This window comes from Chiloscyllium punctatum, chromosome 1 (genome assembly GCF_047496795.1).
Source record: "Chiloscyllium punctatum isolate Juve2018m chromosome 1, sChiPun1.3, whole genome shotgun sequence".
In the NCBI taxonomy this organism is placed as follows: domain Eukaryota; kingdom Metazoa; phylum Chordata; class Chondrichthyes; order Orectolobiformes; family Hemiscylliidae; genus Chiloscyllium; species Chiloscyllium punctatum.
The window spans coordinates 69,592,092-69,619,026 of NC_092739.1; the positions used below are offsets into that span (position 1 = coordinate 69,592,092).

A 26,935-nucleotide genomic window follows, 5' to 3' on the forward strand; every position below is an offset into this window, starting at 1 on the left:
AGGGTGGACTTATACAATTAAAAGTAGGGTTTTGTGTAGTGTTGGAGAGAGACCTAAGGGTTCAGGTACATAATTATTTGAAGTTTGGGTCACATATAGACAGGGTGATTAAGAAGGCGTTTAGCATGCTTGCCTTTATTGCTCAGACTTTTGAGTATAGGAGTTTGGGCATCATGTTGAGGTTGTACAGGACAATGGTGAGCCCTGTTCTGTCGCCGTACTGTGTGCAGTTCTGATCACCCTGTTGTAGAAAGGAAATGATTAACCTAGGGAGGGTTCAGAAAAGATTTACTAGGATCTAGTCCCATTTGCCAACATTTGGCCCATATCCCTCAACCCTTCCAATTCACGCACCCAATCAGATGCTTTTAAATGTTGCAATTGTACCAGTCTCCACCACGTCCTCTGGCAACTTATTCCATACACACATCACCTCTGTGTGAAAAAGTTGCCCCTTAGGCCCCTTTTAAATATCTCCCCTCTCACCTTAAATCTACGCCCTCTAGCTTCGGACTTAACCCCCTTGATAAAGATCTCGTCTATTGGCCATATCCATGCCCCTCATGATTTTATAGACCTCTATAAAGTCACCCCTCAGTCTCCGACACTCCAGGGAAAATAGCCCCAGCCGATTCAGCCTCCAACCCTGGCACAATTCTTGTAAATCTTTTCTGAATTCTTTCAAGTTTTCACGACATCATTCCTTTGGAGGGAAACCAGAATTGCACACAGTATTCCAAGAGAGGCCGAACCAATGTCCTATACAGCTGCAACACGACCTCCCAACTCCTATACTCAATGCATTGCCCAATAAAGGTAAGCATACCAAATGCCTTCTTCACTATCTTATCTACCTACAACTCTACTTTCAAGGAACTATGAACCTGCATTCCAACATAGCTTTGTGCAGCAACACTCCCTAGGACCTTACCCTTCATAAGTCCTGCCTTGATTGCCTTTCCAAAATCCAGCACCTCACATTTATCTAAATTAAACTCCATTTGCCACTCCTCAGCCCATACTAACCATACCCTCTAAGTTCACATCCAAATCAATTATACAGATGACAAAAAGCAATGGACCTGGCACCGATCCTTGTGGCACATCACTGGTCACCGGTCTCCAGTTTGACAAGCAACCCTCGTCCGCCACCCTCCGAATTCTATCTTCGAGCCAGCTCTGTATCCAATTGGTTAGTTCTCCCTGTATTCTGAGTGATCCAACCTTGGTAATCAGTCTTCCTTGAGGAACAGTGTCGAACCTTATTGATCACATCCACCATTCTGCCCTCATCAATCCTCTTCATTACTTCTTCAAAAAATTCAACCATGTTAATGAGACATGTAGAGTGTTCTTCCTGACTTTGTTTGGAGCATAATTGGTGTGCCGTATGTTGGTGTGAGTTGGCTTCTGTTCCTTATCAGTAAAGTATCACGATTAGTAATGACTTTATACTCTCCTGGCTGGTTGCATATTTTCAAAAGCTTTGCTGGTATCAAAGTACTTGTATTTGCATTTCTAACTTGTACACTCTGTCCAGCATGCAGTTTTGGCGATTCTCCACCTGATCTAACAATTTGTTTTCAGCTTTCTTCTGTCTTTGAAGAAGAATATTCTTAAGAGTAGTTAGACAATTAGTGCTGGGCAAGGTTGTTCACAGTTGCTTTCTGAGTGTAAATTATACTGAGGATGGTAATCCTTTTTCCATTGTTACATTTTTGTGCAGTACCAATCAACACAAAGATCTTGCTCAATTGTCTAACACTCAATGATCAATGAATAGGTAGGATGTACCATACATTTTGCCAAATCATTTCAGCTAGGATTTGAGGTGACTTGGATACAGGTGCAGCAGGTAATAAAGAAGGCTAATGGAATTTATTGAGCTTGGAATAGAGCATCTTGAGTATTGCACAGAGTTTCTCCTCGAAAAGCAATGTAGTCACATTGCAAGTAGTCCAGAAGAGGTTCACTAAATTAATTCCAGAGATATAGGGCTTGTCTTATGAAGAGATTGAAAAGCTTAAGAGATCGAATGGAGGTATATGAGATGTTAAATGGGATTGAAAAGTAGATGTAGAGGGCTGTTTCCTCTTATGGGGCAATCAAGAATGAAACGTCACAGAAAATCAAATAAGGATGGAGGGTCAGGTGATGTGCTGTTTCTGCATGATATGGGAGCTGGTGGACTTCATTGTGGTTCCTAGTGACCATGTCTGTAGTAAATGTGGTTGCTGGAAGAACTCTGGCTCAGAGTCAATGAGCTTGAGTCTGAGCTTTAAACATTGCGACACATCAGAGAGGGGGAGAGTTACCTGGTTGCTGTATTTCAGGAGACAGTCACACCCCTTAGACTAACTGACCCTTATTCAGCCAGTGGTCAGAGACAGAAGGGTGTGGCTGTGAGTGAGGCAGGTAGATGGATCAAGGAGATGGAGATGCAGGGGCCTCAGCCCATGTCCTCATCCAACAGGTTCAAGAGTTTTGATCCCTGTGTGGACAGGAATGAGGACTGCAGGGAGGATGTGCTGATGGACTGCAGTATTATGGCGCAGGGAGCCATTCAAGTGTGGGAAGAGAAGAGAAATGTTATTATAATTGGGCATAGTAAAGCTAGAGGCATAGACCTATTTTCTGTGACCAGAATCGAGAGTCCTGAATGAAGGTTGTGTTACCTGCTTGGTGCTGAGGTCGGGATATCTTATCTGGGCTGCAGAGGAACCTGGAGTGGGACGGTAAAGATCTAGTGGTCATGATCCATGTAGGTACCAACAACATAGATAAAACTAGGGCAGAGGTTCTGCTAAGGGAGTATAAAAAGCTAGGAGTTAAACTAAAACGCAGAACCAAAAAGGTAATAATCTCTGGATTACTACCTGAGCCATGAGCTAATTAGCACAGAGTCAGTAAGATTAAGCAGGTAAATATGTGGCTCAAAGATTGGTGTGAGAGAAATGGGTTTGAATTCATCAGACATTTGAAGAAGTAGTGGGTAGGAAAGGATCTGTTCCAATGGGACAGTCTTAATCTGAACTGTGCAGGGACCAGAGGCCTTGCGAATCGCATAGCTAGGGCTGTAGTTAGAGCTTTCAACTAAATGGGTGGGGGGTTCAGTTATAGGGGAAATAAGAAAACCTGAATTAAAGAAGGAGGTATGAGGGCAAAATTCAGGAAAGGTTATAAACATCTCCAGCACAGACACCAATTGGACAGCAGTCTGGTTGTGAGTTTGCTCGCTGAGGTGGAAGGATTGTTTTCAGACATTTTCACCACACTAGGTAACATCATCAATGAGCCTCCGGTGAAGCAATGATGTTCTGTCCCACTTTCTATTTTTATGTCTTGGTTTCTTAAGGCGGGTGATATAATTTCTGGTTCTTTTTTTAACCACCCAACCTAAGGAACCAAGATACATAAATAAAAAGCAGGACATAACACCAGCGCTTCACCGGAGCCTTACTGATGATGTTACCTAGCTGCAAAGGGATCAGGATCAGGAGTTGAATATTCAAGGATATACATCCTTTGTAAAAGTGGGCATGCGGGCAGAGGGGGTGGAGTTGCCTTATTAGCAAGAAATGAAATTAAATCAACATTAAGAAACAAAATAGGGCCAGATGATGTAGAATCTGTGTAGACAGAATTGAGGAATCACAAAGGTAAAAAAAAACCACAGGTGGAATCATGTATAGGCCTCCAAATAGTAATCAGAAGCTGGGACACAAGTTATACCAGGCAATAGAAAAGATCTGTAGGAAAGGCAAAGTTACAGTGATCATGGGGGATTTCAATATGCAGGTGGACTGGGAAAATCAGGTTGGTAGTGGATTGCAAGGAAAGGAATTTGTGGAATGTCTCCAAATTGGCTTTTTGGAACAGCTTGTGGTGGAGACCGCTAGAGAACAGGCAATACTGGATTTAGTGTTTTGCAATGAAAGAGACATGGTAAGGAAGCTTAAGGTGAAGGAACCCCGAGCAGGCAGTGATCATAATATGATTGAATATACTCTGCAATTTGAGAGGGAGAAGATAGGATCAGAGGTAATGGTATTACAGCTGAATAAAGGCAACTACAGAGGCATGAGGGAGGATCTGGGGAGAACTGACTGGGAGAGGTGCCTACCAGGAAAGACAGTGGAACGGCAAGGAGTTTCCGGGAGAAATTCAGGAGCCATCATTCCGAGGAAAATGGAGCAGAGTACAGAGAGGATGAGGCAATGATGGATGACTAGGCTAGTCAGGGGTAAGATTAAAACAAAAGAGAAAACATATAATGTGGCAAAGGGCAGTGGGAAACAAGAGGATTAGGAAGCTCACAAAAACCAACAGAGGGCAACAAAAAAATATGAGGAGGGAGCAGAGTAAATATGAGAATAAGCTAGCTAGTAACATAAAGGAAGACTGTAAGAGTTTCTGTAGATATACAAGGGGCAAAAGTGGACATTGGACCACTGGAAAATGACACTGGAAAGATAATTGTGGGGAACAAGGAAATGGCTGAGGAACTGAATATTACTTTGCTTCATTCTTCACAGTGGAAGACACAAGTAATATCCCAAAGATTCAAGAGAGAGGGGGCAGAGCTGAGTATGATGGTCATCAGCAAGAAGCTAGAAAAGCTGAATAGTGAAGGTGGATAAATAACCTGGACCAGATGGACTGCACGCCAGAGTTCTAAGGGAGATAGCTGAAGAGATAGTGGAGGCATTGGGGTGATCTTTCAGGAATTGCTAGAATCAGGGAGGGTCCCAGAGGAATAGAAATTCACTAATGTGACACGCTGTTTAAAAAGAGAGTAAGGCAAAAGATGGAAAATTACAGACTGATTAACCTAACCTCGGTCGTGGGTAAGATTCTGAAATCCAATGTGAGGAATGAGATTTCTGAATACTTGAAAGTGTATGGCAAAACAGGGCAAGTTAAGCAGGGTTTCATCAAGGGGAGGTCATGCCTGACAAATCTATCAGAATTCTTTGAGGAAATAGTGAGCAGGTTAGACCAAGGAGATCCAATGAATGTTATCTACCTGGACTTCAAGGCGGCCTTTGACAAGGTGCTGCACAGGAGGCCCATTGTGTCAGAGGCAAGGTGCTAGCATGGATAGAAGCTTGGTTGGCAGAAAGGGTCCTTCTCAAGATGTCAGCCGATGACAAGTGGTGTTCCTCAAGGCTCAGTGTTGGGACAACTTTTCATTTTACACATTAACAATCCAGATGAAGAAACTGAGGGCATTCTGGCTAAGTTTGCAGATGATACAAAGATAGGTCGAGGGACAGGTAGCATTGAGGAGATGGGAAGAATGCAGAAGGGTTTAGACAGGCTAGAGCAAAGAATTGGCAGATGGAGTACAACATGGGAAAGTGTGAGGTCATGCACTTTGATAGGAAGAAGAGGTATGGACTATTTTCCAAATGGGTAGAAAATTCAGAAGTCTGAAGTGCAAAGAGACTTGGGAATTCTAGTGCAGGATTCTCTCAAGGAAGCTTGCAGGTTGAGTCAGTAGTTTGGAAGGCAAATGCAATAACAACATTTTTGAGACGACTTGAATATAAAAGCAGGGATGTACTTCTGAGGTTCGATAACCATCGGGTCAGATCACATTTAGAGTACTGTGTGCAGTTTTGGGCCCAATATCTCAGGAAGGATGTACAGGCCCTGCAAGATGTTCACAGGAATGGTCCCAGGAATGAAAAGCTTAACATCTGAGGAACGTTTGAGGACTCAGGGTCAATACTCGATGGAGAGTAGAAGGATGAGTGGGGAATCTAATTGAAACTTACGGAATACTGAATGGCCTGGACAGGGTAGATGTTGGGAAGATGTCTCTATTAGTAGGAGAGACTAGGACCTGAGGGATCAGTCTTAGAGTAAAGGGAAGACCTTTCAGAAACGAGATAAGGAGAAACATTTTCAGCCAGTGAAAAATCTATGGAATTCATTGCCAGAGAAGGCGGTGGAGGCCAAGTCATACTTAAGACTGAGATAGATAGATTCTTGGGTATCAAAGGGATCAAGGGTTACAGGGAGAAAGCAAGAGAATGGGGTTGAGAAACGTATCAACCATGATTGAATGGCAGAGCAGACTCAATGGGCTGAATGGCCTAATTTCTGCTCCTATCTCTTACGGTCTTATAGTTTTAGGATAAGGGTCTCCAGATTTAAAACAGAAATGAAGATAAATTAGTTCTCTGAAAGGATCATGAGGCTTCAGGGAATAGTGGATGCCAGGGTATTAAGTAAATTTGACGAGAGGTAGGCTTATAATTAACAATAGGTTTAAGGGTTATGCAGAGCTGGCAGGAGAGTGGAGTTGACTTCAAGATAAGAATCAGTCATGATCGCACTGACTGGCAGAGCAGGCTCAAGGGGATGAATTACCTACTGCCACTCCAAGTTCTTATGTTTTATATTAAAGTTGATTCTACTTAGTGTTGCCACAGGATAAGTTTCAAAACAACCTGACAAAGTATTTTTAACTGACCCAAACAGCAATTCCTAAAATAGCCAAATCTATGCATAACTTTGCTGTCTGGAAATTATCCACAAAGGCAATCAATTCAAATGTCTGTGAACGGCCCATCCCTCAACTCTTCACAGATATTAAAATATTATCTGTTTACATAGGTGGACATGTACCACAATTGAGAACTGGAGTCAAAAGGTGTGGAACTGGAAAAGCACTGCAGGTCAGGCAGCATCCGAGGAACAGGACAGTTGACGTTTTGGGCATAAGTCCTTCATCAGCAATTGAGAACTGACCACCACTGTCCTTTCAGTATAATCATTTTTAGCTGGATCTGAAGTGAAAATTCCTCACCTGATGTTGGCCTTTAGTAACAGGCTTATTTGTGAATCGAAGTCATTTGTAGCAAGCTAATCCTTTGTATTAAAAAAAACACTGACTTTCCAGTGTCAAACAGTAACAGGAAGTAGTTCCCACTCTCCCAGCCATTTTGCAAATATTTCCTACCTGCATAAGACCAGCAATACACCCTAGGTAATACCTGCAACATTCACTAAACAGCTGCTGATTTTACAGAAAGAGATAGATTGTCCCTCAAGATTTTAAACCATTTAGAGTCACAGAATTAGAATTAGGTTTATTTTCACATGAACTCAAGCACAGAACTACAGTAGTCCAGTGAAAAGTATACAATGTTGCCATTCCCGGCACCATACAAAGGTACCTGGCTACAAAATTGAAAAGTAAAGAAATAGGTCAAAAATTCTACATTACAGTTCTTCTTAGTATAAAGTAGGAAAATAAAAAAAATGCAGTTAAAAGTTCAAGATTGTGGGCATCTGTATGGGTACATAAATAGGAGGCATTTAAAGGCACTTGGGCCAAATGCTGGCATACGAGATTAGATTAATTTAGGATAGCTGGTCGGCATGGACGAGTTGGAGCGAACGGTCTGTTTCCATGCTGTACAAATCTATGACTACAACAGTCCTTTTATAACTGCAGGCTTTCCTCATGAGAGCTCGCACTCCCCCAAACTGGACCTGCACTCCCCACCAGGGATCGTTCTCCCCCACATTGGGCTGAGACCCTCACCGCTAACTGCCATCCAGGCTTGCCAAACAGCATGGAAACAGACCGTTCTGCCCAACTCGTCCATGCTGAGCAGGTATCCTAAACTGAACTAGTCCCATTTGCCTGCATTTGGTCCAGATCCCTTTAAAGCTTTCCTATCCATGTACCTGTCCAAATTTCTTTTAATTGTTGTAACTGTACTGGCCGCTATCGCTTCCTCTGGCAGTTCATTCCATATACGCATCACCCTTTGTGTGAAAAGGTTGCTCATAAGGTCATAAGAGATATACAACACTGAAACAGACCCTTCAATCCAACTTGTCCATGTCGACCAGATATCTTAAATAAATCTAGTTCCATATTCCAGCATTTGGTCCCTATCTCTCTAAATCTTTCCCATTCATATACCCATTCAGATGCCTTTTAAATGTTGTAATTATACCTGTCTCCATCACTTCCTCCAGCAGCTCATTCCATACATGCATCACCCTCTGCGTGAAAAAGTGGCCCCTTAGGTCCCTTTTAAATATATCCCCTCTCACCTTAAACCTATGCCCTTAGTTTTAGACTCCCCCACACTGGGCAAGAGACAGTGTCCATTTATGCAATCCATGTCCCTCATGATTTACAAACCTCTGTAACGTCACCTCTCAGCCTCAGATCCCTCCCCCACCCAGGGAAAACAGTCACATTCTATTCAGCCTCTCTGAATAGTTCAAACCCTCCATCTCTGGCACCATCCTTGTAAATCGTTTCTGAATTCTTTCAAGTTTCACAGCATCCTTCACAAAGATCAACACTGCACACAGTATTCCAATAGTTGCCTAACCAATGCCCTGCACAGCTCCCAACTCCTACACCAATAAAGGCAACCATACCAAAAATCATCTTCACTGGATGTAGGGTTTGCTCGCTGAGCTGGAAGGAAGGAAGGAACACTCCAGCTCAGCAAGCAAACCGACATCCAGAACCTCAACCTGAGCTAAATATCTTCTCAAAACCCGCTAGCCTTCTTCACTATTTGGAGATGCCGGTGTTGGACAGGGGTGTACACAATTAAAAATCACACAACACCAGGTTACAGTCCAAAAGGTTTAATTGGAAGCACTAGCTTTCGGAGCACCGCTCCTTCATTAGGTGGTTGTGAAGGAGCTGGAAATGTGTTGCTGGAAAAGCGCAGCAGGTCAGGCAACATCCAGGGAGCAGGAGAATCGACATTTCGGGCATGAGCCCTTCTTCAGGAATGAGGAAAGTGTGTCCAGCAGGCTAAGATAAAAGGTAGGGAGGAGGGACTTGGGGGAGGGGCGTTGGAAATGCGATAGGTGGAAGGAGGTCAAGGTGAGGGTGATAGGCCGGAGTGGGGGTGGGGGCGGATAGGTCAGGAAGAAGATTGCAGGTTAGGAAGGCGGTGCTGAGTTCGAGGGATTTGACTGAGACAAGGTGGTAGGAGGGGAAATGAGGAAACTGGAGAAATCTGAGTTCATCCCTTGTGGTTGGAGGGTTCCTAGGCGGAAGATGAGGCATTCTTCCTCCTACCGTCGTGTTGCTATGGTCTGGCGATGGAGGAGTCCAAGGACCTGCATGTCCTTGGTGGAGTGGGAGGGGGAGTTGAAGTGTTGAGCCACGGGGTGGTTGGGTTGGTTGGTCTGGGTGTCCCAGAGGCGTTCTCTGAAACTTTCCCAAGTAGGCGGCCTGTCTCCCCAGTATAGAGGAGGCCACATCGGGTGCAGCGGATGCAATAAATGATGTGTGTGGAGGTGCAGGTGAATTTATAGCGGATATGGAAGGATCCCTTGGGGCCTTGGAGGAAAGTAAGGGGGGAGGTGTGGGCGCAAGCTTTACATTTCTTGTGGTCGCAGGGGAAGGTGCCGGGAGTGGAGGTTGGCTTGGTGGGGGGTGTGGACCTGACGAGGGAGTCATGGAGGGAGTGGTCTTTTCGGAACGCTGATAGGGGAGGGAAGGGAAATATATCCCTGGTGGTGGGGTCCGTTTGGATGTGGTGGAAATGACGGCTGATGATACGCTGCATATGGAGGTTGGTGGGATGGTAGGTGAGGACCAGTGGGGCTCTGTCCTGGTGGCGGTTGGAGGGGCGGGGTTCAAGGGCGGAGGAGCAGGAAGTGGAGGAGATGCGGTGGAGGGCATCGTCGATCACGTCTGGGGGGAAATTGCGGTCTTTGAAGAAGGAGGCCATCTGGGTTGTACGGTATTGGAACTGGTCCTCCTGGGAGCAGATGCGGCGGAGATGAAGGAATTGGGAATGTGGGATGGTGTTTTTACAGGGGGCAGGTTGGGAGGAGGTGTAGTCTAGGTAGCTGTGGGAGTCGGTCCGTTTATAGTAAATGCCCGTGTTGATTCGGTCGCCCGAGATAGAAATGGAAAGGTCTAGGAAGGGGAGGGAGGAGTCTGAGACGGTCCAGGTGAATTTGAGGTCGGGGTGGAAGGTGCTGGTAAAGTGGATGAACGACGGTTGGAGGAAGAACGCCTCATCTTCTGCCTGGGAATCCTCCAACCACAAGGGATGAACTCAGATTTCTCCAGTTTCCTCATTTCCCCTCCTCCCACTTTGTCTCAGTCAAATCCCTCGAACTCAGCACCGCCTTCCTAACTTGCAATCTTCTTCCTGACATCTCTGCCCCCACGCCCACTCCAGCCTATCACCCTCACCTTGACCTCCTTCCACCTATCGCATTTCCAGTGCTCCTCCCCCAAGTCCCTTCTCCCTACCTTTTATCTTAGCCTGCTGGACACACTTTCCTCATTCCTGAAGAAGGGCTCATGCCCGAAATGTCGATTCTCCTGCTCCTTGGATGTTGCCTGACCTGCTGCACTTTTCCAGCAACACATTTTCAGCTCTGATATCCAGCATCTGCAGTCCTCACTTTCTCCTGGTTGTGAAGGACGCAATTGTAAGACACAGAATTTATAGCAAAAGTTTAAAGTGTGATGTAACTGAAATTATACATTGAAAAAATACCTTGATTGTTTGTTGAGTTTTTCATCTGTTTGAATATCATGATAGTTTCACTTCTTTCATATGTAAATCACAAATTTTTTTTTTAAAAGTTATATTCTCAGGTTAACTGTAACAATTGATGTTAGCCAGATGATATGTTGAAGGTGTTAGCCCCCTGTGTTCTCTGTCTGTGCCATAATGTTTAGACTGATTCTAAGCTAAAAAGTGAGTTAACAGAGTCTGACATGAATTCATGAAGTTTTTGAGCAAAGTACACTTTAACTCTGAAAGTACAAATTCATCTCACAAACGTATATGTGTGCATGTGGGTTTTTGTGTGTGTGTGTCTCTGTCTGTCTGTGATGGGGGGGTTGTGAGTGTGTGAGAGAGCGTGTGTGTGTGTGTGTGTGTGTATGTGTATGTGAGTGTAGAGTGTCTAAGTCTGTGAGGGGGTGCATGTGTGAACGTGGGTGTGTGTGTGTGTGTCTGTGGAAGTGTGTATGAGTGTCTGTGTATACGTGTGTCCGTGTGTATGCAGGAGTGTCTGTGTGTGTATAGTGCAATGGTGGTCACCTGTAGTGTGACATGGACCCAAGATCCCGGTTGAGGCCCTCCCTATGGGTACCGAACTGAGCTATCAGCCTCTGGTCGGCCACTTTTTGCTGCTGCCTGTCCAGAAGTCTGCCTTGGAGGATGGTCACCCGAAGGTCTGAGGTCAAATGTCCTGGATCGCTGAAGTGTTCCCCAACTGGGAGGGAACACTCCTGTGTGTTGATTGTTGTGCAGTGCCCATTCATCTGTTGTCATAGTCTTTGCTCAGTTTCCCCAATGTACCATGCCTCAGGGCATCCTTGCCTTCTTCACTATCTTATCTACCTGTTACTCCACTTTCAAGGAACGATGAACCTGCTCCCCAAAATCTTTGTTCAGATCCCTCTTAAATCCTCTCCTCTCACCTTAAACCTATGCACTCTAGTTTTGGACTCCCCTACCCTGGCTATTCACTTTATCTTAATATAAACCTCTATAAATTAGAATCAGTCTTGTATACGTCAAAGAAAAAAGTGCCAGCCTATTTAGCACTTCTTCACAGAACTTGGAAAAATCAGTAAACGCGGCCTGGAATAATTTTGCACATCAACCTACAGCATCTGTATATGATTCGCTTTCTTTTGGACACGAACAATTTACTATCAACTCTCAACTTACCATCGACTATCCCTTTGCCGACTCTTTCTCGGTCTCTCTGGGCTCCCTCGACAACTTCTTGCTCACTCCTTTCCAGAAACACCTGTCATCAGCTTAGCTTGCTGGGGTTTTTTCCCCCTAGCTCCTATCAGATCTGAAGAAGGACGAGGACTCATTCGCTCTTCACAGATGCTAGGTAAAAACAATGACTGCAGATGCTGAAAACCAAATACTGGATTAGTGGTGCTGGAAGAGCACAGCAGTTCTCGTTGGATGCTGCCTGAACTTCACAGATGCTGTCAGGCCTGTTGAATTTCTCAAGCAATGTTTATTCTAACGCTCATTACTTGGCCGTAACATATCCCTTGATTTCAACTCCCCAACCCCACCCCTGAAACAACTGTCACATTCCTTTCCATGCCAATCAAAATGTTGTATTTCTTCAAACCTAGCCGGTGTTTTACTTCTTTGTTGAAAACTTTCCCAGCTGTGCACCGTTGCTCAACGCTGGGAATAGGACGCCCACACACCAGCATCTCGCCAGGAGCACTCTCCTCCAGAGACAGAGCAGCGATTGTCACTACGGCTGCGCACAAGGTTCACCACCCTCACACACCAGGAGCGCCTGCGCACAAGGTTTACCACCCCTCACACACCAGGAGCGCCTGCGCACAAGGTTCACCACCCCTCACACACCAGGAGCGCCTGCGCACAAGGTTCACCACCCGTCACACCGGGAGCGCCTACCCACAAAGTTCACCAACCCCCCGCACACCAGGAGCGCATGCGCGGATTTAGTGAGGCTCGCGAGATTTGGACTAAAGCCGCTTGTAAACTGGAAGCCGGGGTCGACGGGCGGTGAGAGTGACTGTGTCTGTGTGCCTGTAGCCGGATTTTCTTCATCTTGTTGGCATTGGACCCTCGGTCCGCACCCATCAGACACTTACCGTCTGCGGCCGGGAGACTTACAGGTGGGAGCGGGTGTGATGCTGGGAGTAACGCCTCGTCATTGTATGGAACGTTCTAGAGCCCGGGTGGTGGAGTGGGGGCAGGGACAGGGACAGGGACAGGCCGGTCCGGGATCATCGGAAGGGCCCGTGATTCCTGATCGGGATGGGAGCTCATGATCCCTGACAGTGATGGGAGGGGGAGAATCCGTAATCTCTGAGGGTGATTGGGGGGGGGCCCTCCTGTGAGCCTTGAGGGTGATACGGGGTAGGGAGCCGTGATCCCTGAGGGGTCGGGGTCGGGGTCGGGGTCGGGGTCGTGATCCCTGAGCGTGTTGGGGGGTAGAAATTCCGTGATCCCTGTGGGGGATGGCGAAGGGCATTCTTGTGATCCCTGTGGGGGAGGCTTTGGAAGTGATTTCTGTGTGGGATGGGGAGGGGGACCGTCATCCTTGAGGGTGATGGTGACGGAGGGAGGGCCGCGATCCCTGAGGAGTTTTGTGATCTGCCAGGAGTGGCTGTCATCTCAGGAAAATAGAGCTCTCGGGCTCGTCAGTTCAGGCGAGCTGCAGGAGAATTTTAAATGTTACGAGATAAAAGTTAGTGAAGTAATAAGTTAGGATGTGGAATGTTTTGGCTGGTAGAGGCACATTTTAATTGGCTTTCAAAAAGACAAACACGTAGAAACGGGGGGAAAAAAATGCCAGGGCCTAAAGAGAATAACAGGGACTAGTTGAGTTACTTTTGCACAAGCAGTACAGCCATGGTGGGCAAAATAGCTGTTTTATGCTGTAACCACAGTATGATGGATGAAGAGTTAGCCTCTTAAGAGGGCCCTCAGTTTTTGTGCTGTGATTATGACAATGCCTTAGTTCTCTACCTTAGTTGACATTAATATAATTGTGAAATTTTAAACAGAACACACTTTGGAAAATTTTACACCTCATAAATAAATTCCCATTCAAAGATGTGGATAGAATTACACACCCAAATGCCATCTTGAGCTAAATCATTTTGCATTGTGAGAAAGTTGCTTGATTTGACCTATTATTTCTGAATTATGAAATTTCATCCATCAGTTAACTTCATTTCTCAGAAGTGAAATTTGTTACATCTGATGTACTTTTTCATATTCAACTGAGATGGAAAATAATTTGAAGAGAATAGCAAAAGTAAAACTGTTCAGTAATATTGCAATGTTCCCTGTTTTTTCATGGGATGTCAGTTTCAATATTTATTGCAAATCCCTCAAGAAGGTGGTGGCAAGCTGCTGTAATTTTGGGGAGGTACACTAGTAATGCTTTAGGAAGGGAGTTTCGAGATTATGACTCTGTGACTGTGAAGGAATGGCAGTATAGTTCCAAATCAGGATGGTATTTGGCTTGGAGTGGACCTCAACACGATAATAATCGACCCAAGACTCGACATAACCGAACTATTCTATAGCTTAACGTGACACTTAGTTTGTACTGAGTAATATGAGGTAATAAGAATAAATATCAAAAGAAGCAAGAAAAATGCTAATTTGGGACTCTGTGCTGAGCTGTACCCTGCTGAATTTTGTATCTGACTTGGAACATAAAAAATAGGAGCAGAATTAGGCAATTTTGCCCCTTGAAACTGCTCTGCCATTTGATAAATCATGGCTGATTCACCTTGACCTCAATTCCACTTTCCTGCTTGTTCTCCATAACAATTTACCCATTACTAATTAAACATTTGTTGATCTCTTCCTTAAATTTACACAATGTCCTGGCAATCCACTGCATTTGGGGATAATGAATTCCACAGATTCACGACCCTTAGTGATAAGCAATTTCTCCTCTCACTTTTAAATTTGGAAGATTTTAACCTAACCACTGGGCGGCACAGTGCCTCACAGTGCCAGGGACCCGGGTTAGATTCCCGCCTCGGGCGACTGTCTGTGTGGAATTTGCACATTCTCCCCATGTCCCCTCCAGGTGCTCCAGTTTCCTCCCACAATACAAAGATGTGCTGGTCAGGTGAATTGGCCGTGCTAAATTGCCCATAGTGTTAAATGCACCGGGTGGGTTGCTGTTTGAAGGGTCAGTTGGGCCGAAGGGCCTGTTTCCATACTGTAGGGAATCTAATCTAAAACTATGACCTCTCATTCTAGATTGCTACATAAGGGGAGGCAGCCTTTCTGCAACAACTTTGTCAATCCCCTTTAGCATATTGTATACCTGAAATAGATGTCTTACTCTTCTCAATTCCACAGGGTGTATCTCAAAATTGCTTAATCTCTCTTCATAAGGCAGACCCTTCATCTTTTGAAACAATCTTGTGAACCCTATTTGAATTGCCTTCAGTACAACCAAATCCCTCTTCAAATAATAGGACCAAAATTATAGCAGTGTAGAATCATAGAACCCCTACAGTGCAGATAGAGGCATTTGGCCCATCAAGTCTGCACAGACCCAAACCCACTGTCCCACCCTATCTCCTAATCCCTGTATTAACCATGGTTAATGCATTAACCTAGCTTACACATTCTGGACACTATGGGGCAATTTAGCATGGCCAATGCACCTAACCTGCATTTGGACTGTGGGACGAAACCGGACCGCCAGAGGAAACCCACACAGGCGCAGGGAGAGCGTACTCCAGATGCGGTTTCACTCATACCTTATATAGTTGCAACAGCACTTCCTTACTTTTGTATTCTCTTCTTTAAATAATTTTATTTGGTATTTCCTTGATATTAGAGTAAGAGGTGGAAGCTGGGTGAGAGGGAGGTCTAGAATGGAAACTTTATAGGTTTGAACTATGTTGTACATCCTCAATGCTGCACCTGTTTCTTTTCAGCTCGAGTGGAAGACGGCATTGAGAAATGAGACACGATTGAGGGATGATGAAATGCTCAGAAGTTTGCTTATCAAAAGTTGTTTTTTGAAATTAATGCCCAGTATAATTATTGCCATGCGTGATGCTGTTTGTCACTTTTATCAGTGGAGTATGTTATTCTCCTGTAGACATTGATTACGTTCGGGAGTGTACATACTACTTACATGAAAGTGTAGTGTTTTAAAGTTTTTTTTTAAAAGCATACTTTCACAGTGCACCCTGCAATATTCATTTCACAATGAAAGGAAAACAGATCAAACTGGACCTTACTTTAGTGACAGTGTGTTGAATTTTTTTAAAAAGAAAGACTGGTGCCTACGGATAAACAAATATAATGCTATCTCCACAATACAAAATCAAATAATTCCAATCTTATTTTGAAATTTCTGGAGAAACAGTCAATAATGTGGGTTAAGTTATGTTTACAGAATTTCCAGTGCATCATATGTAAAAGAGATTTGGCAGGAGCAAGTGACATGGATTTTGTGAAGCATGATTGACTAAACTTCGCTTAAGATATAGCTAAACACCTTTGAAAAAAAATTGTAAAGTCATTACCCTGATGCTCTGACGCAATTTTCCCTTTCAGTGGTTAAACTGTAAAATCTATTTTGTTCCATTAAACTGTATGCTATGAATAGTACATGACCAGGGGAATTCCTTTAGGAATATTTAGTTGGCACATTGTAACTTGCTTGTCAATCACTAAGGAATAAAACAAAAAGCAGCTTTCATTTTGAACTGTAAACACTGTAGCTTCATTTCCCTAGGGAACAAATTATTTTGAATTTCAAACAAAGTTGTGAAATGATGAGTACTCCTTCAACTCCTCCCCTAAACAGCAAGGTGAAATCAAGTAACAGAAATATCTGCTTATACTATTCAGCCGCATTAATTTTGCAACAGCAGTGTAATGTATCATGCCTAACTTTAGATCCTTGTTTCAAATTTTAAATGCCAAATTAAGATTTTACTGTGTTAGTTACAATGATTCAGTAATTTGAATTAAATGTTCTTACTTACAAAAAGCTTACCTATCAGAGTAAACAGTCCATGTCTGAAGATCAGATAATTATGTACAGCTTTTTCTTGAAATAGGAGTGCTTTGGCAGTTGTGTAGGAAAATGGTATAACCATTTTGCGTTTCTGTTTTCCTACACATGACAATGAGATGAATGGCCTCTTAAAGTATTTTTAATTTCAGAGTTTATGTTGCATCTAATGAAAATTTTACTTTTCTTCCAGCACTATTCAACTATGGCTGATGCAACTCGAAATGGCCCTCAGGGTGGTATCTTGGTGAGTACAGCAAAATGCTCTCAGTTGGTGACTGATTATTATTACAGCCATAATTTAGTACATTGTTTGATCTTTCATAAATCCTTTTCTGTGCTGTAGTTTGAGCAAACTAAATGCTTTCCATCTGCTAAGTTTTTATCTTCTCATTTTCCCTTACTTAAAGCATCTAAACTATATCTAGTAATAGTTTCCTTTTTTTAATTAATGGAGGCCATTTGATTTTCACTCTGCATTGCAACCAGAATATTAAAAAAGAAACTGCAGTTATGTTCCTGTAAGTTATGGCGATGTAAGTAAATTGTAACAAGTTACCTTTAATTCAGCTACTTATTAAGAAATCTCCCAGACAATCAAGCATTGAAACAATCATGTAGCAAAAAAAAAGACCCCTCAAGTAAACAAGTATAAACTTGTGATTCAACTTATCTATTACCGAATTAATGGTGGAATCTGACCAGGACGTCAACCAACAGTGATCTGTCTCTGAAACTTTTCAGGGTTAGGACCTTCTATGTGTTGTTCTTTGAAGTTCTGCTGTTGAATTGTTCTGGTGTTGGATTCTTATACAGATTTTTTGTCCTTCTGTCTCTGAGGTGATATATTGATAACTTCTTTAGAGTCCTTCATCTGAGTTACTGTAAGACTGCAGCTATCTTCCTTACCAAAAGTAATTTATTTGTTCAAAGTCTCTTCCAAGTCACAGCTTTCCTGTAGTTAACTCCTTAAAGTCTTTTGCAGGGCAATCAGTTGTCCTTGTGGCAATAAAGCATCCAGTTTATCAAGCACGTGTCAAAGCAGTTTATGTAATCTTGCCAAGACATGACAAATTGATTGAGTCTCTGTGTAACAGCTTGTCTTTGTTCCTTAACGGTTTATTCCAGGCAGAGTTATTACTGGGTGTAATAATTTAACTTTTGTTGATTCCTTCGGTCCATGAACAGTTATGAAATCTATAACATCACAACCCCTCCTCCTTGTTTGTTATTTTTAATCTGAACAAACATTACTAAATGGCCATTTCCTACCGCATCGGTTCATAACCAAGTTGAATTGCACCATGCCCAATTTTAAATGTACCATTTCATTATGCGGTACAGATACGTGCAAACTAATAATCAATAAAGTACAGAATAATGATCAGTAAATAAATCATAAGCATATTAAACATGCACAAAGAAATAAACATGACCAAAACAAATGGAGTAGTGAGCATGCATTATGCTTCACTCATTGCCACTTTAAGATTATCATGCCTTGACAAGGCTACAACAAGATATGAAATAATATGAACCCATGCATCTGTGTGTGCGTTAGTTCCAATTTCAAATGTCATCCACCAAGAATGTTTTTAATATCTGTCTTAATTCTCTGGCTATTCTGCCAAGCCTTAAAATGTAACCCGTGCACCTTTCTCAAAGTCTGAAGTAATTCTTCTAGATGTTCCCTTTTTAGGCAATATGGCCCTCATGTTTTTGTCATTAAGACATAACCATTGCTCTAGCTGAATCGGTCACATCAAAGGTCGTAGATTTCTCCAATTCCATTGTTCATAAGTGTATGGGCATTTGAGGGTGAACGCAAACTGTTGAATCAGTGATGGGACAAATTATGATAATGATACTCTTTTGATGATACTATGATACAGTTTTCCTCTACTTGAAATTTTGAAAGTACAGTTAACTGTTCCATTTTCTCTGGACTCAAAACTACATGTGGCTTGTCCAGTTGTGTAAATGGGATAGGAATAAACAATACTTTTATAATGTTGGCATTCCTTAAGTTCTATAGTGTTCTCATTCATTGTACCTAGCATACCTTTACCTTGAGAAACTAGTTAATTTAATTGATCACTTACAATACTGATGGCTAGGCCATTAACTGCACCATAAATGCCTGTTCTTCTTAATGGAGAACACTCTGACCAATTCCTCATAAATGATCGGTAAGGGTTTTCAAAATGATATACATTTTCATATAATACTTTCCCTGTATTTCTCGTAACTATCCCACTTCTTGGTCCACTTTTTTTTTAACAGGGCACACCTCAGAGATTTCAGTAGTGGTGCAAATGTGATCTGAAGTTTTGTGTTTATCGTCAGCACAAGTGGACTTGATTTCTGCATTGCATGTAAAATTAATGCTTGAAGTTGTAGGCAGAGGCATACATCTCCCAAAGCTGTCAGTCTGCACATATCATTGTTTGGTTATGTATACGACCATTTCCAGCGAACATTGGCCTTGCTGCTGACTGTGTACTTCACCTGCAAAAGCCAAGCTAGCAATACAATTCCAATAATCGGTTTACTAGTTTATCTAAAGCTCTTATTGGTCCTGTTTCTGATCTTATTGCCGTATTGGTGGCAGCAAGCAAATAGAATAGAAATTTATTGACAAGTGCACTTTCACATGAAAAATACAGTGAAAAGTTTTATTATTCATCATACAACGATGCCTACACTACTAACAGAAATCATTCTTAATAAACAAAAGTAAGATTAGGACAATGTTCATCAGTTTCAGTTAATGGCACCTGAGCTTAGGGAAAGCCAATTAAGGAATAACGGAATCCCCCTAGACGCAGCAGGATAAGACTGCTATTCCAGGGCGAGAATGCCATGCCCAACTGGAAATCTCTGCCAAAGAAGACCATCATGCCAGGTTGCTGGAAGCCAACTCATTGCTGGGCAAGGAGAAGCCTCTGTTCCCCACCTGATGCTCCTCTAGACACTGTCACCAATCCACTGTCAGTCCCTTTTTGTCCACGTTTCCGCTTCTTCACACATCTGGGCCTAGCTACGGACCTAGTTGTGGCCCAACCTACGGGTCCAGGCCAGGGCTTTAGCCCAGAACCTGCTCTTTGCTTGACAGGAGACCCTACTATGCAGTAGAGCCATGTCCAGCTTGTCCTGGCATTGCTGCCACTTTCGTCAGATGCCTCCTCCATCATCCATCACTCTCCATTCTCTAAAGAAAACAAAGTGGGGAAAGAAAAAGCAAAAATGAAAAGAAGAAAAAGAGAGGCAATGGGAGTACTCTCGCCCGAGACTCAACTCCCCAGCTCCACCACCATCATCTTGAAAGACCAAGTCCAGCATGGACTCCTGGCAGCAGTGTCAGAGGTGAGATTGGGTTCTGGCAGCTTCTGCATTGACATCGTGGTTCTAGTACTGACTCGGTGCTGCTGCAGCAGAGGTGAATTTGGGTTTCTGGCAACGTTTGCATTCAGCGCAGTTTCATGGAGGCGAAGGCAGGTTTGGCCCAGTACGAACCCAATGGCATCTGCAGTGGCTGCATTGGTGAGGCGGGCCTGAAGAGGGAGCATTGGTGGAGGTGAGAGAGCACAGAAGAGTGGTGACTTTCATTCAAGCAGTGGTGGGCGAAGGAGAGTCTTACCACGAGATCCATAGTGGAGCATTTGTATTGCACAAGTTGATCTGGTCAGTCCGATGAAAAATGGCAAGTCATCAATATCAAATGTTCAGGTCTGTCTGTTGGGCTTGAACCGAGCTGGTGTCCAACAATGGCAGAAAAACTATGGTAGAAGATGGCAAAAGTTTACTGAAAACAAGACCATCAAAACTGAATGTGAGGGAATAGGTGAGCAGGGTGACAAGTGGAATGCCAGAGTCTAAGCAATTGGATTTTTGCAAATGTCATTGTAAATGACCATTGCAGAATCTTATGTAGTTGACAAAGGAAGTGATGTTGAAAACGGATTAGGATGCTTTGAGTGAAAGATGCAAGGACATAGTTGAAGATAAGTATGTATGCTACTGAGATAATTGGATTAGAAATTTAACATTAACTTGTAAATTTGGACATGTGGTTATGAATGAGAGTTTTATATGGGTGCCGGGGATCAGGGAAGAAATAGGAGGGCCAACAAAATTGCAAGAAAGCAAAGTAAATTGAGACTGTGGTTTGACATTGATGAATACAGAGATTGGATGAGAAAGCATTAGCTCTGAGTTTGGGATGGGGGAAAGTATGAGGATTACAATGTAACAAAATGAAGTGATGTGAAAAGGTAAGGGGGGGGGTTAGATCTGATAGATTTGATGATGAGGATAATATTGCCTTGACATTGGTTCAGGTGAGACAAGTGGTTTTAAAAAAAGGTGAAGAGGCTTCATTGTCACCTCTGACCCACATTTTCATTAGAACCAGTTCATCATTGTGGTTGTCCACAAGAAAGTTGTGGGTAGCAAAGTGTCTCGAGCCCTCATTCCTCCTCTAACTCAGTTCACTGTTCTTCTCCGCTCCTGATTTTATTTAATTCTGAATTTGTTCGTAAGTTTCTGCTCTTCTATGAGAGATCTTTTATTTCCAACCTGCTTCATTGCTCCAATTTATTTGATTTACTTCAATTCACGAACCTGAACTTTTTTACTGTTAAAATTTACCTCAGGCAAAGCAGCAAATGTCATTTCATTTAATAAATGCTTTATTTCATTTAAATTCTCACTCCAGCTAAAATGTTAATTCACAGAAGTTCAGTGTATTCCTCACCCCATCTGAAAGCAGTAATTTTAGTTAATTGATTTCACTCAATTCCCCATTTGATTTCCTTCTTTTCTACTTCCCATTACTTTAAATCCATATTTAAACTTATTGATAGAAAAAATTTTGGCAATTCATTCCTTTGGGAGATTTGATTTCTGCTTCTCTTTTAGTTTATTACTTTCCCGCAAGTCAACAATTATTTAACTAATTAATTTATTCAGGCACTTCATTTGATCAATTCGTTACTAATTACATCTAATTCCTCACCCAAAAGACTAATGAGTGAGTAATCCCATCATATTTCTAACCCTTGTGCAGCTTAATCAATTTAAACCAATACTGGTCTGAACTACCTGTACACAATGCCGCAGGCATCGTTTTTGCATATTGTATAAAATCTCTCTGTAGGATCTGCAATTCTTGTGATTGGATCTGCATTTACTTTAATAGTTTTTCAATCACACTTTTTTCAGAACATCCCTGTCATTAGAAAATCCTCCAACTCAAGTATGAACATTTCACATGTAATCTAAATTTGAATTTTTGCTCACATGTTCAAGTACCTATCCCAAACATTCTTTGCAAGTATATAAAATTGAGCTGAATGAAGGAATCATATAACTAATGAGAATCCAAATTACATTCTGACTTCCACATATTTATATTCGCATCCTTAAAGTCCACATTGAGGATGGATATGGTAATTGGGTTATGATCGTGATCAATTGTCTAGTTTCAGTATGCAGCTCGTTTGAGAATAAGCAGAAGCTTTTTTCAGTGTTGAAAGGCACTCTCTCTGCAGGATTGTCTTCTACTCTGAAATTAAGATAATTCACAAGCACATTATTCAAATCTAATTATCCTTGGGAATTTTTTCTTTGGTTCAAATAATTATATTTTGCCTTTCTGATTAGGCAGATATTTTAGTTATGTGTTTGCTATTCATGTCCAGATTGGTGTGAGAATGGTGTTTCAGAAGCATCAGAACTGGGATCACTGTTCACCGTTCGCAGATTTAGATATAAGAATCAAAGTTTGAAAATTTACAGATGACACCAAAATTGATAGGTAGTAAACATAGAGAAGAAATTTAGGAAGATTTTAACATACATGCAGAACGAATGTGACCTTTCGCTTTGAACTTCACTGTGGTTAATTGTGAGTTTTTAACTTTTCAAAATGTTACCAGCATTCCTTCTGTTCTTTGGGAAACACCACATTATGATTATTTCAGCAGGCATACAAGTGAAAATATTTCTGTGCTCCCTACCTACATTAGGAACTAGCTGACTTTCTCTCTCATGCTGAAGTAGTCAGTGTCCAAATGCAGCAAGACCTAGACCTTGGCCAGGCTTGGGCTGACAAGTCACAAATAACATACATTACACACAAATGCCAGGCAATGACCATTTCCAATAAGAGACATGTTAAGCACTGCTCTTTGATAGTCAGTGGTGTTGCCATCACTGAATCCCCCACTTTCCACATATCGTTGACTAGAAAATGAACTGACGCAACTCATTAAATACAGTAGCTACAAGAGCAGATTAGAGGCTAGGAATATTGTGGTGAGTAATTCACCACCTGACTTTGCAAAGTTTGTCCACCATCTACATGCTGGATTAGTGGTGCTGGAAGAGCACAGCAGTTCAGGCAGCATCCAACGAGCAGCGAAATCAACGTTTCGGGCAAAAGCTGCCCAAAACGTCGATTTCGCTGCTCGTTGGATGCTGCCTGAACTGCTGTGCTCTTCCAGCACCACTAATCCAGTATTTGGTTTTCAGCATCTGCAGTCATTGTTTTTACCACCATCTACATGCACAAGTCAGGAGTATGATGGAGACTTCACTTGTCTGAGTGAATTCAGCTCCAATAAAATTCATTGACATTCAACATAATTCATGATGAAGTAGCTGGCTTGATTGGTACTATATCAGCAAACATTCGCTCCCTCCATAGCAACATTCAATAGCAGCAGCGTGTACTATCTACAATGTGCATTGCAGAAATTCACCAAAGATCTTTAGACAGCACACTCCGAACCCATGACCACTGTCATCTATAAGGACAAGGACAGCAGTTTTTCAAATTTCACTTGTGGCACGTGGGCATCGCTGGCAGACTAGCATTTATTGTCCATACGGAGTTAGGTTTGAGAAGGTAATGATGAGCTGCCTCCTTGAACCACTGCAGTTCTGTGCTGAAGGTTGAACGCCAATGTCTTCATGGAGTGAATTCCTGGATTTTGCCTGATGAACAGTGATATCTTTCCAATTGAGGATGATGAGTAGCTTGGAGGGCACATGCAGATTGTCGTATTACCATATATCTGCTGCCTGTCGGCTATTTTTGCTATTTGCCTTTCTAGCTATTTGAGTGTGATTTTAACATTGTGCTATTTTAGCAAGAATTCCAGTCAAAGAGTTGTACTGAAAATAATATGGTCAAAGTCTGTTGGCAATCCTAAAATATAGCACTAGACAAACCAGTACTGGAGTCATTATGGCATAGGAGGTGGCCATTTGATTCTTTGAGTCCATTGCCAGTTTTCTGAAGAGCAGTCCAGTTAATTCCACTCCCCGTCATGGAATTTTACTTTTAAGGTAAAAAAAAATTGTAGCTTATGGATGCATTGCATTTGTAACCTGAAACTAGTTTCAGTTGAATAATGTAGAAAGTTTTAATTTCCATTCGATCTTGGGAAAGTCGTCTTATGTAGCTGTTTGTTTGGCTGAACTAATTTGTTGAGGGATAGTTGTGTGCTTTCAAAGCTGTGTTTTTTTGTATGATTTGTAACTGTTCATACATGCTGTTGATTGAGTTACTCAGATAACTTCTTATGTCAGGATGGAGTAGAACTAGATGCCATTCATGTTCGTGTTTGATTTCTAAAACAAGAAACAACAAGCTCATAAAAATGCCTTAGGAAAATAGGAACAAAAAAAAGTCTCTACAGAGGTATAGATAAGATAAATAATTGGGGCCAGTTAGCTCAGTTGACTGGATGGTTTTTTTTTAATGCAAAGTGATGCCAACAACACTTGTTTGATTTGTGCATTGGCATGGGTTACCATAACAGACTCTCCTTCTCAAGATCTTGCTTCACCCCAGGTGTCCCTTATGTTAAACAACCACCAGTCAGTCTCGATCTAAAGAGAGAGTAGCCTACACTCTGTTTGGACTATGGTGGCCTATAAAATGTTAAAAACTTGGATCAAATCAGCCTTTCAGCTTCTGAATTCAAGGCGATACATGTTAGATTTTTGTAATTTCACTAAAGCTGTTATGTAAATTTAAGTTGTTCCTTGCATGAAAGGCTTGTATCTGAGTAATTCTTAACCTATCTTTTTATTTATAAGGAGATTATTATATGGATCAGTCCTGATTAAATATAAGCCTGAAAAATTAATCATTTGTTGCCTTTACAGGTGACATTGAACCTTTTTTACTTATTTTTACTATTTGGGATTTGCAACACTTCATATTCTAATGAATAATATGGCTAATTTATAGGGTTAGGCAAAATATTACAGATGCTGGAAATCTTAAGCAAACACAGAACCTGCAAAGAAGACTCATAGAAAACTTGAAAGATTAACTCTGTTTGTTTGTCTCTCCACACATGCTGAATCTGCTAAATCCCTCCAGGGTTTGTGTATGTTGCTCATCTGTAGAAGCTGTTTCAACTGAAGTTACAACTTTTTCTGCAGTTCTGAGTAGGAATATGATTTGATCCAAATTTGTAGGCAGTACTTGAAACAAGTTGAAGTTTGATTTTGACAGCTGTGGATATTTTCTTAATTCTGAGAGTAGACATCATTGAGCTGCTTAGATACTAATTCAGAACTGTTTTCAGATGATAGCGATTGGTTTATGAATCTTGACCACCTGTATGCTATCTTGTTTTTGTTGTTCATTTCAGTAAATAAATATGACCAAAATTTTGGCATTGTGAAGATACTGTTGATGGTCTATAATTCATTTATGAGTCTGTGTTGTGTGTTTCAGCAATTCATGATGGCTAACAAATTAGAGGCTGCAATGTGGCTTTCTCGACTCTTCACAGTGTACTGTTCCATCCTCTTTATATTTCCTTTCATGGGGTAAGTATGTTTTATTACATGTTGAGTTGCTATTAACACTGAAGGCAAAAACAAGGTTTCCCTAAAGAAAATTAAAAACACTGTTATGCATCTCTAGATTTGTATGTTCTCAATGCATTTATTATTAAGCATGAGTACATTTTGGGATTGAGGTGATTTTGTTAAATTATGCCAAACTTTCTCCCCTAAGCACAGAATTTCATCTCAACTTCTGGTTATGCTATTGCCTTGAAAGAAATCTCTCACTGTTGCCAGTTGTGCACTTAAACAGTGATTATGTCAGATTTTAAAAATTTCATATCTGGTGAAACATTGCTCATGATGGTCTTTTCAAAGCTAAGAATCTCAGTTCATCATTCAACTGACAATTACTGATATCATCCAAGAACATCTTATCTGCTCTTTGTGAATAATTCAGCATCTGATCCATATATTTTTGAACTTTTATCTTTTTAGACTCCTATTTGTCTATTTGACCCTGAACTGAATTCCCAAGACCATACTCTGTCCATCTCTATAAAATTGCCCAGGACATTTAAGATAGATTGAGAAATTTCACGGCATTAAATAGTTGAAAAACAAAACTGTTGTTTTCTGTGCCGCCACTGTTTCCTAACCACTAGTTTCATCCTCCCTGGCAATTGATAGAGATTTGATCAGACTACAGTCTAGCTTGAGTTTAAAATGATCTTGCATATCTGGCCCATGAGCAAGATTGCCCATTTCCATCTTTATAAAAATGTTCCTCTGCTTCTGAAAACCTCATTTGGGCTGTTGTCTCCAGAACCAACCATTTCAGTGCTCTAACTGCCAGCGTTCTACCTTTTAAGACATAAACCTGAACACAAGCAAAACTCTGACTTGTTTTCTAGTTTAGCAGCACCTTGAATTTTTGAAACACTCATGTTTCTTTACAAATCCCTCTGTGGCCTTTCCCTCGTCCCTTTAGATTTTCAAGGTCTCTTCACCATTCACACTCTAGCTTTTAGTGCACCACTAACCTTTATTGTCCCATCAATAGATGCCAAGGACTCTCAGCTTTGAAATCCCTTATCCAAAACTCTCTTCTAATTTAAACGTGCCTTAAAAGATGTCTCCTAGAGCAGGGTTTTGATTAACTACCCTAATATCGCTTTATCTGGTATGCTATGAAGTATTGTTAACGCTCCTGTGAAGCACCTTTGGATGTTTTACCACACTACAAACATTACATGTTTTACATGTATTACAATCACAGACTAGATTCTTGACCTTGGTAGTTCAACTGCTAGCGCTGCACTACTGCTGTCATCCAAAAACAGGCACATCACCACCTTTTCAGCTCTGTGTGTTACATGTAGAATCTGATCCATATGGTGTCCTTTAAACATTGTCCTTTTGGATTTTCCTGTGTTTGTGTTTTGTGTTTCTGTATTTTTTCTTGTGATTTGTAATTATTAAACTGGCTGTTTTTTTTGTGAATTGAAGAGAGTTTGGCTACTTTGTTGTTTTTTAAAAAAATTCATTTGGATCTGGGAGAAAGTTATCCAAAAGGGAG

General features: G+C 41.8%; 1 protein-coding gene and 1 long non-coding RNA gene across 2 annotated transcripts in view; one reads left to right on the plus strand and one right to left on the minus strand.

Moving 5' to 3' along the window:
- Positions 1-12,251, minus strand: part of LOC140476103 (uncharacterized) — a 61,468-nt gene extending 49,217 nt beyond the window's left edge. The window contains exon 1 of the long non-coding RNA XR_011960409.1: positions 11,703-12,251. This is a non-coding gene — a long non-coding RNA (uncharacterized lncRNA). The remainder of the gene's footprint in view (positions 1-11,702) is intronic.
- A 218-nt stretch (positions 12,252-12,469) lies between these two features.
- Positions 12,470-26,935, plus strand: part of tmem33 (transmembrane protein 33) — a 46,153-nt gene continuing 31,687 nt past the window's right edge. The window contains exons 1-3 of the mRNA XM_072568198.1: positions 12,470-12,652; positions 16,739-16,792; positions 25,304-25,398. Coding sequence (XP_072424299.1) covers positions 16,751-16,792; positions 25,304-25,398 — 137 coding nt within the window. The 5' untranslated portion in view covers positions 12,470-12,652; positions 16,739-16,750. The remainder of the gene's footprint in view (positions 12,653-16,738; positions 16,793-25,303; positions 25,399-26,935) is intronic.